The sequence below is a fragment of the Macadamia integrifolia genome, chromosome 10 (genome assembly GCF_013358625.1).
Source record: "Macadamia integrifolia cultivar HAES 741 chromosome 10, SCU_Mint_v3, whole genome shotgun sequence".
Classification (NCBI taxonomy): domain Eukaryota; kingdom Viridiplantae; phylum Streptophyta; class Magnoliopsida; order Proteales; family Proteaceae; genus Macadamia; species Macadamia integrifolia.
This window is the reverse complement of record NC_056566.1, coordinates 27,696,650-27,707,424: the sequence shown is the minus strand read 5'-3', so window position 1 is coordinate 27,707,424 and position 10,775 is coordinate 27,696,650. Positions and strand designations below refer to the sequence as shown.

Here is a 10,775-nt window from a genome sequence, read left to right as displayed (position 1 = left end):
AAACAAAAAAATGAAATATGCATCCATATATATATGTATATATATACATAAAAAAACACACACACAGCGAGTGATTTCAATTGACTCATGTCTTTCAAAAGAATCAAAACCCAACTTGCAAGAGTTAATGCCAATCATACTTGCATCAACTAAGATTGTTGTTCTTTCTTCTTTCACTTTTGATCCTCATATTTAAGATATCTTCATACTAAGATATTCAATATTAGCATTAGGGCCTTCATGATCATCCACAATGAATATGCTAACAATAGAGACTTCCATAGTTTTTAAGGCGGTAAGGCGACAGAGGCGTTTGAGGGTCTTTCAGAGTGCCTTAGTGATAAGGCGGGCATAAAACGTCGCCTTATTGACTAAAGCGTTCTTGTGTAATTTTTTTATAAAACCAATCTATTTGGCTCAAATTCTAGTTGAATCCTATTACTCATATGTTAAATAAATATTAAAGGTTCATATTCATACCAATGTAAGATATTCATCAAGAAAACAAATCAATAAAGTGAAAAAACTAAGGGCCCGTTTGATAACGTAACCAGAAACATGTTTCTGTGTTTTTCTGTTCTCAGAAACACAGAAACGGCATAAATACCGTTTGATAAACGTGTTGTGTTCTACTTGTTTCTTGAAGCATAAATTGAAATTTATAACAATTTATGCTTCAAGAAACATGAATGACGAAACAAGTTTTACTTGTTTCGCTTGTTTCTCGAAACAAAAAAGCGGAACAATGGTTCGACAAACCGACCCTTTTAAAAATCTGATGTACATATTGAGACCTTCATTCGAAGATCGACAGAGAATATCCCTGTACAACCGTTGAAGACGACGGTTCCCCAGTTCACCGAGATCTCTTCTCCCCTTGCGTAACCGACGACGAGGAAGCAACGATCTCCTCCTGCGTAACCGACGACGAGGAAGCAACAATCTCCTCCTGCGTAACCGACGACGGGGAGCGGTGAAGGATGATCCCTGGGACCCGTTGATGGCTTTCAGTCACAGAGAAGAGAGAGAAAGAGAGAGAGAAGAAAGAAAAGGTATTGAAGACTTCAACGTCACGACAGTGAAGGGATCGTAAAAGACAGCTAGCAATGAAGAGGGAGGCTCACCTACCAGGAGTATAGAGATTGTACCCCATCTCTTATCTTCCTTCACGTTCTTTTCCCCCTTTTTTTAGGGTTTGTTTCTCCCATTCCCTCTTCCTCTTTCAAACATCTTCTTCTTCTTCAACCTTCTCTGTTCCTTTATTACTTGCAAAAAAAATGTCTTTTTTCTGGGCTGTGCTCACCTTGAAGGTTAGGGTTTAGAGTAGGTTTTGGTTTTTCTTTCTCCTCCTCTTCTTCTTCATTTGTCGTTGGTTTGGAGTAGTTTTCGCACAGTTTTACGGGTGGTTCTTACTGAAGATTAGTGCTTCTGCTTCGTTTGGTTCGGTTTTCTGTTGGAGTTTTGGGTGGGAAATCAGGGCTTAGAAAACAGGTTTGTCTATGTTTATATACCCTGTTTCTCTCTCCCTCTCTTCCTTATTTAGCATTTTGATGAATTTTTCGATGAATTTTCGGCGGGAAATTGCGTTCGATCAGGGCTTTTCTGGCTAATGCTCCCATTTATGCTTTTGATTTTGAGTTTGTTGAATTTGAAGGGGGGGCTTTGTTTGCATTCCTTGTGAGCATCTGTAGATAAAAAACACATCTTGAAAGACTCTGGTTCTCATTTCTACTGCTCTACCTGTTTTGCAGGAGTGAAGGAGGTTTCACTGAACTTTTGAGTCATAGGATAGTCTTATTTTGAGATTGTCCCCTGTTTCTGTTTCAATTGCTCGCGCATTCGGCCTCGTGTAATTCAATTTTTCTTCAAGACCATTTCTATCATTGAAGTATTCTGGAAGTTAGTGGCTTGTTCAAAATTCAAACAAGCCATACAGGAATAAGCTGAGGTTCTTACCTTCTGTGGAGAAAGATCGTTCTGGATTTGCCCATTGCAATTTTAATCCAACAATTTCCATATCTAATTTCCTGTCTTATAAACATCATATTCTGTCCAAAATGTTCTCAGAAATAAAATTTATCAAACACCTTCTTACCTGTTTCTGTTTTCAGAAACAAGAATTATCAAACACCCTTCTTACGTGTTTCTGTTTCCACAAACAACAATTTCTGTTTCTGCCGTTTCTTGAAACAGAAACAGCAGAAGCGTTATCAAACGGGCCCTAAGTTCATCTTCCTCAATCATCAATCATTATAACATATTAACATATAATATAAACACATAATTATGAAACAAAATTATAAATATAAAGAAAAGAAGACATAAAAAATACAAGTATTTATTATACTTACCTCTATGATGCCAAAAATGAATGCCTAAGCCCTAAGGTCATCCACTATATTTGTACTCCTGTCAAAGAAGAATGAAGCTCACCGCTGCCGGAGCAAAATGGTCGCCTGGAGCAGTGATTCTTCCTTGTTCCTTGATTCCTTCTCAAAACCCTTTCTTAAAACCCTTGACAAAATCCAAACCCTGTTTGTAAATCGTGTTTTTGTTTTGTTTGTTTTGGTTATTTTTGGTGGAGTAAAGTTGATCCCATACATCTCAAGTGTTAACAAAACCATACACCTACCAATAAAAAATCGATATTTGGAATCTTCATCAAGTAATTTTAAAATGTGTTTTAAAAAAAAAAAAAAAAAAAAACCCATTAGTCGCCACTTCACATAAGGCGGAGCCTTACCATCTCTAGACCGCATCAGCGTTAAGGCGTTGCTAAGGCGCATAGCAGCGCCTTAAAAACTATGGAGACTTCATCAATGATTGGATTATTGGAAGGTTCAATGCAATATCTTCAATAATTTCCAAGGTAAGTGTTCACAGTTTATAAATACTGATAAATGACCACATAGGGATTTGAACCATCAGAATACAACGGAAGGATTGCAAATCCAAATTTGTACATCAGTTTCCCTTTCTTCGAGATGAAAAAAAGTGCAACCCAGTGCACGAAGCTCCCTCTACTGCAAGGTCTAGGAGGGGCAAATGTACGCAGCCTTACCCCCTGCTTCGCAAGAGAGGTTGTGCCCAAGTTTTGAACCTGTGACCAACATGTTCCAATAGTGCAACTTGACCATTCCTGGCTTCGAAATGATAATGTCAAAAAGCTACATGTAGTGTTGGATTCAGTGGGCCCCAATGAATGGGGTATATAGAGAGATATGGTAGAATCTCAGATGACATAATAATTTTAAAAAACCAAAACAAAAAAAACAGCACATATAAAGGCATGTCTCACAAATTCTACCGTGCACCCTGCAGACTTCAGAGATAGTCATACCAGAATGTAATAGCAACTTCTTATGGAATGTTCCTGCTTTAGCAAATAATCTATTGAAAATGTATCAAACTGACAAACCATCAATGCTTTACCTAATAAGTAGAGTCCATGAAATATAAGTCCTGTTAGATCCTTATTCATCCAAAAAAAAAAAGTCCTGACTTCTGAGTATATGTCAGGTCATTGTTGCATAAAGCTTTAGACACAAATGTTTAAGACACACAAACGCAATCCATGATGCTTCAGTAGCTGACTTTAGATTTTTCTTTTTTACTTTCATGACTTACAAACTCTTCCAACTATATTATTTCCATTTTACATGATCAAAAAAGGCATACCTTTGGCTCTCCTTGAGAGGCTAAAATGGTACGCAGAAGATCAAATGGATATGATCCAACAGTTGCAGCACATCCTGCTAATGCTCCACTTAAATAAGACCAATAAGGACTCAAATGAATGTGATCCTCTGCAATGCCACAACACACAAAGCAAAACAGAAAATAAAAGAAGGTTATAAACAGAAGAAATAACTTCCCCTCCAGGAAGCACTATAAAGTAGATATTTTGAAAATTTTTACTTCATTTGTACCCAATGATGGCCTTGTATCAAGTATGACTATGAATAGAGCTGGTTGAGGGTAAGGATCCAGGTAGCAGACCCCATTTAGCTGGGATAAGGCTAAGTTGAGTTGATGCTATACAAGAAATGTGAAAATAACACAAACTGACAATAGAACTCGATTGTGAAAATATTCATTGCAAAGAGCATGAAATAAGGTTAAATTCATGGAGTTCTGAATAAATCAGTGCCAAATTTGACCTAACATCTGGTGTCCTGGTAGTCAAATTGTTTATGTTCAAGTTCAAAAAACCAGATCTTCTCCAAGTTTGCTCACAACAAATAACTTATGACTACAGAATTAATAGAACTATTTCCAGAAACCAGAGAAGACATCCAAGTCTCTCATTGGTATGATTTCTATTTTTATTTCAGGGGGTGATTTCTATTTTAGAAGCTGTTTGGTATGATTTTTGCATCCTATTCTTGATTAATAGAAATCAATTGGAATAAAAATCTTGAAACAGCTCCTCAGCTATTTCAAAATCACAGATGAAATCACTTCAGCCTATTCTGCACTGATTTTTTTTTTATTTTTTTTTGTGCACATGTTCACAACGGCCTCTCCCTCTAATGGCCGGGAAGCTCAACAACATGCTTCGCAGTGGACATCCCCCCTTCTCTCCTCAGCAGTTGGCACCGCATCTGAGACATGGAATCATTCAATTCATATCCATCCCTCTCTCAGCATTTGGCACTGCAACTGTGACATGGAATTCCTTTTTTAGAGAGTAGATGGACTGGTGTCATTCCTTTTTTGCTCTCACCCGGGGTGGGTTGGGGTGATTTTTCTGGATTGGTTTCTACTTTCTGGTGCTGCTATTTTTGATTGATTTTAATTGATGGCTTATGATTGGTTATCTGTTGCTTGCTATTGTTGTCTCTGAGATCTGAAATATTGGGTAGGTCCTTGTTAACTTTCTTTCTGGCCATATTACCCCTTTTTGTAGCTTCTTCCCCTTTGTCGTCACACTGATTGGGTCCAGCTCTCCCCAGTCCTACAAGCTGACATGGACGCCCTTCCATTGCAGGTCTCTGCAAATCACTCCCACACTTTCACCACCCTGCAAATTCAATCTCGTGGAGAGTCTCCGATCCAATCACAGTATTCTTGTTCCCAATGTTGATTCACTCTCGCAAACCCCCAAAGATGAGACATCCCTCCTTGACTGTGTCCCCTCAGTCCTCCCATCACAATTTCTACTCCATATCATTCTTGTTGAGGAGTCCAACCAAAACTCCAACAACAACTTGAAGGTGATTTCTTCTTCTTCTTCTTTTTTCTTTCCCCCCCCCCCCCTTTCATATGAGAAGGAAGGTCGGAGAACAAAATTTGAGACAAATTGAAAGGGAAACAATCTGAATCAAAAGACCAAGAAGATGAAGTCTCTGCGTCGAAAATCTGTGGTCCTAAGTGAATGAAGAAGAAGACTATAAAGAGAGAAATCTATTCTCAAAAGAACCAGACTGTCTACTCCGGTCTACCCAAATCCTCCTCAGTCTCTTTTATCATCTCCAATAATTCCTGGTCCCCTCCGAAATCCCCTTACTCTTCATCATCTATCCCTCATTTCCATTCCCGCCCCCTTCCCCTTCTGGGTGCTTCTCCTCCTCTTCGGCTTGGAACACTCTAGAACTCCTAACCCATTCCCTGGTTTAATGTTATTTGGTTTCGTGCTCACATCCGTCGCCACAGCTTCACCGTCTAGAGAGCCTCTCCAACTGCCTCCCCACTCAGTCATTCCTCACTTATCGCCACATCCCAGTCTCCCCAGCTTGCTGCCTATGTTGGAATGGCACTGAGGACATCAACCATCTCTTCTTTGACTGCCCCTTCTCCTCCCGTACTTGGAAGCACATCCTCTCCATGTGTTGGGCTGCCTGGAGATCCCCCCTTCAAAGAGAATGGATTTGCGTTGATATGACATTTTCTGAAAAAACTACCTGTAACATTGCCGAAGCTTGCGTTTGGCATTGCGATCTCTCATATTTGGATGGAGCACAATTTTTGCAGATGGTCCTCCAAGTCCAGGTCCTTTGACATGATTTGGAAGGCCATCAACTTTTATGTCTCATCCAAACTCGGATCCCTCCCCCGCAGGTCTGTTGTAGACTCCCCAAGGAACAGGCTCATTGTTGCTTCCTGGGGTTTACCTCAAAGCATTATTCTCTCCCCTTACCCTGCCCTATAGAGTTGTATCATTTGGCCTACAGGTCTAATATATACCCCCATTTTTTGTTCTCTGCTTTATAATATTTTATTGTTAGAGCAAACACCAAGAAATACGAAAATAAACAGACAATAGATCCGTACAACACAGAGATTTAACGAGGTTCACACACCGGTGTGGTGTGCTATGTCCTCGGGCGAAGAAGATGTATCACTATGCAAAAGAGAGATTACACTCAAACAGCAATAAGAAAACTCACCTTGAAACCCTAGCTCGAAAAACCCCCCCAAAATACAATGACTTTCTCAATAAGACAACAATACATTGTATACTCCAAGTCGCGGGTTGACCCATCGGGTCGCGGTTAATCCCGTCGAACCATACCATACAAGATCAGTGTTGGGCTCCGGGCTTGGGCCCATCGGCCCAATCCCTTTGCTTCCATCACAGATCTCAGAAAACTTCCTATTCGAGTCACCATCAAAATATGTCGGAGCGGGTCAGTCTTCAAAATGGGTCAAGAATTCAAGACAAACTTAACATCTATTCATCAAAAAAAAAAAAATCTATTCTCAAAAGGGCACTACCAAACATATTATTGTTCTTGAAATTATTTTCAATTGATGCAACCATTCAAGGTCAATTTCTTGAACAAAAACCTATTAATTGACTTATTTTAAGAAATCAATGAAAAATTCAAATAAAAGTAATACCAAAGAGGGCCTACGAACTGTGAAGAATTCAATTGGATGTAGTAGCAAAAGTATTCACCTGTCTTGGATGAACCTGATGCAAAAGTCTTCAATTTAGTTAACACCATGAATTGTATAGCCGTGTACGGCATGACCATAAGTAGTGCCGGCACATTACCTCGCCAAAAACCCTATGGTAAGAAAGCATCTTCAATAAATAAAGCTGTTAAAGATAAAAGTTCTCCCCAAAAAAATTGTTGAAAATTTGTTCAAGGTAATGCATATAAATACATCAGTGATCACCCAACTAAAGACGGCATTACGGCACAGCTCGCATAGATAGAAATGTTTCCAGTGAAAATCAAATACAGTTTACATAATGAAAAGCGTTGTTTGGGTACCTCTACAGTCAAGTCCTTTTCTTTAGAATAATGATAAACTGATCGAGGGCTATTGATCAAGGGCTAAGCATTAAGAGAACAGCATATCAACAGGCAGAGTTCATAGCTAAAATCTGGAGGGTAAGAGGCAGATATATAAAAAAACAAAAAAAAAAAAGGAAAACACTTAAATAATGACCTCTATATGGGAGGGACAAAGCTAAAAAGGGTAAGGAGATCAATCCAAAATCCACAGTTGTAATAAAAAATGCCCTCTTATTCTAAAACAATTATCCTCAGCGAGCACATGTTTAAATTCCTCCACAGCTATCATGCTATCAATACTGCTGATACCACTTATTCATTCTATTTAGTAGCCTCTTGTTGGGTTTATGGAAAGTGGACCCTCATACCAAACCCAGTACTAGGCCATCCCAAATATTACTGCCCAACAGAAATGGCAATGCTTGTAAATGGAAGGCGAAATGTGGCTTTCACTGGTTAGGATTCCAATGCCCTCAGACCAACCACATTCATGAAAAATAATGGAGGCTGTCAATGAGTTGGCAGTGTTTTATCCACTAGGCTTAAAGCCAAGAACTTGAACAGTGCGTTTGGCTGTTATCCTAGGAGTCATAGTATATGGAAAATTCAGTAGCACTCCTAAATGATACCAAAAAGAGAAAGAACCAAGATTGTATTCTCCTTTGTAAAGGAGAAATGAATGAGAATGGGATGTTAACCAAACTCCCCTTATGCATGTCAGAGCAAGCATTCAGAACCATCCTAATCTTAACACAGTAGTCAGCATATTATAACAGAGGCCATACGCATCCACACACACACACATATAGGAAGAGAGAGAATTAGTAAAAGTATAAGCAGTAATTCTGCTCCAAGTGAGCATCCACGTGCCACCTTCACCTTGAACTAGGAAACATGATAATAAAAATTGACAACCTTATTTAGAAGAGAGAAGAAGTAAGACCTAACCAAGAAGGCAACATTCTTGTCCCATCTCCGAAAACTTATATAATTGAAGTAATAAGAAAACTATGAAATCTTAAACTGAGAAATCTAAATAATTAGTACTTCCCAATCATTCAAGTTCCATAATATGATTGGAGACCAAGACACTCTAACCGCCATCAACTCAAACCAAAAGGACAACTTTCCTTCTCATTTTTTTTTCACCCCCAAATGAAGTTTTTGGAAAGGGAAAAGAGAAGATCTATGGTACCATGGTATGGAACTAAACCAATAAATTCTCTCACTAGACACAACAACATATTATTGCATATAGTAACATTTTTTTTTAACCTAGATTATGCTTAAAAAATTTATTCTATACACAATGACACATTAAGTAGGAATGTATCATCTAAATTCTCCTCTATAAGAAACAGTAAACCAAATCCATGATGCTTCGTCAAGAACCATTAGAAAAACAACAACAACAACAAACAACAAACTCAGCCTTATCCTGACTTAATGGGGTCAGCTACATGGATCCAGACCAAACAAAGTATAACCACTAGAGAAACATAACTAAAAAAATAAAAGCATCAGCTGATTTTTTTTTTTTTTTTAAGGCGTAACAAGAGTAAGAAAAAACCTGTAAACCTTCCTCTCTAAATATGTCCTTAGCTGCTTGCGAGATACCAGTATACTTAGATGTTCCATACAAATCTCTACGAACCAAAGCCCATGAAGTAGTAGGCTCCAGCTGAACCTGTCAATGCTTACCAGTCAGAAATTAAATAGGTCCCAAATGTAGGCATGGAAACAGATGCAAACAAACAAGTTTCAACTTTCAAAAAACACAGCTTAGAATAAAAGAACTAAAACAAAACTAGGAATAAAATAATTTGAAATCAAAATACTAAATAGATTTTAATAAAACACATTCACATCACGGAATGTATTCCAAATCATCTAGATTCAGAACAAATTTATTTGTTTTCCAACAATGTCTTGCCATCAATCATAGAGCATTGCAAATCGATGACTGAACATCCAAACTAACATGGATAAGCTTTATAAATGAAATACAGCTAAATCAACCAAGATGTGGATGGAACACAAAGAAATCCTCCTGTTCTCTTCCCAAAAATCCCCACATATAACAATAAAAGTTTAGATTTCCTGGATTCTGTAAGAAAGTAAAAACAAGTTCCAGCTAAGTAGGAATCTCCAGTGAGCTTTCTAGGAGTGTTGAATGATTTCCAAACCACATTTCTCAATCTTGAGAAAATAGGTAATGCAGCGCAACAAACTTAGAAGCTTGAAATAGGGTGATTTCATGAAACAATGGCAAAATCATCAAAACAACTGCCAGGAGCGGCTAAGAATGTTTGGATTATATCAATGAAATATCTACAGTTCATCTAAACAAATATAATGTAGTCCAGTAAAGACACTAGCAACATGCCAACATCATTCAAGTTATTTCAAACACCCATGATAATTGAGACTAAATATACAGTACTACACTGACCTGAAATCTGATTTTTATAACGTCCAGTGGCGATGTGACTGTCCGAGAAATTCCCCCAGCAATTGCACCAGCGGAAGCATCTATGAAGGCCCGTTTCAACTGACTCGGCTCTTCCATCACCCCACTATCACCCCGGGTGAATCTAAAACCAACTGCAACCACACACAACTTCGGTCGGTTCCCTCAAAGATATCAGGAAGGAAGAAGATAAATAGAATCCAGGTAACATCAAAGAGGAAACAAGTGGGCAAAAGATATGATTTTGCCAAAGATTCTCATTATTCCCTCAAAAGCAATCGAATTTCAGCCCCAAATTCCTGCTACGAAATTAGGGTTTCGGGATAAAATTCTTCGTGAATAACTGGGGATCTAAAACTGCAGGCTAGAATACGCAGTAAAGAGGTAAGAAATTATACCTTAAACGAGATAAGGACAAAGGAAAGAAACGAGCCGCCATTAGAGTTTTGAAGTTTTAATATATTGAGAGAAGAAGAAGTCTTCTGAGCCGCCTTGAACGGCGACCAGAGACGAGTCAGGATGGTTCCGTAAACTGGAAAGTTTGGTTCTTTTGTTAGTGGCAACCTCAGCCTCGGCGAGGCAGGGAAGGAATGAGATGACCGGAGAAGGAAGAGAGACCACGAATCAACCAATAATCCGCATGCGTTGTTTCTCTGTTGAACCCATGGATCGGTATCAGAAGCGAATAGGCCTATGAAGAGATGAGAGATGGATTCTGATCCGACGTCAATGACGGACTACTACCCCTGTGGGAACCTTCTTATTAGTCTTTCTTGGGCCCCGACCTCCACAAGCACCGGCGAGTGAGAATTAGGAGAAAAGTCATTTACCTCCCCCTTTAAGAAAAGAAGAGAGGTCTAAGATTCTGAATCTCTGACGGACCGGAAAGCACGTGACTAATGAGTCGGTTACAACGTCTGTATTGACATAAATACCCTTACCAAATGGGATTTTGTTCATAGAAAGAGGATTGGCACAATGTCAGCATGATAAAGAATCTATATCTACAACAAGAGAGAGGAAAAGGAACGCTTTGTCACTCATGTAGTTATTCATTG

General features: G+C 38.7%; 1 protein-coding gene across 2 annotated transcripts in view; it reads right to left on the bottom strand.

Moving 5' to 3' along the window:
• The window catches only part of LOC122092120 (mitochondrial thiamine diphosphate carrier 2-like), a 13,234-nt gene extending 2,699 nt beyond the window's left edge, over positions 1-10,535 (bottom strand). Inside the window, exons 1-5 of one of the 2 annotated variants that reach the window (XM_042662440.1) lie at positions 10,116-10,535; positions 9,700-9,867; positions 8,818-8,934; positions 6,902-7,013; positions 3,679-3,806 (exon numbers count right to left, since the gene is read on the bottom strand). In XM_042662440.1, the coding sequence (XP_042518374.1) occupies positions 3,679-3,806; positions 6,902-7,013; positions 8,818-8,934; positions 9,700-9,816 (474 nt within the window). In that variant the 5' untranslated portion in view covers positions 9,817-9,867; positions 10,116-10,535. The remainder of the gene's footprint in view (positions 1-3,678; positions 3,807-6,901; positions 7,014-8,817; positions 8,935-9,699; positions 9,868-10,115) is intronic. The other variant, XM_042662439.1, reaches the window with a different exon arrangement.
• Positions 10,536-10,775: the final 240 nt, after the last annotated feature.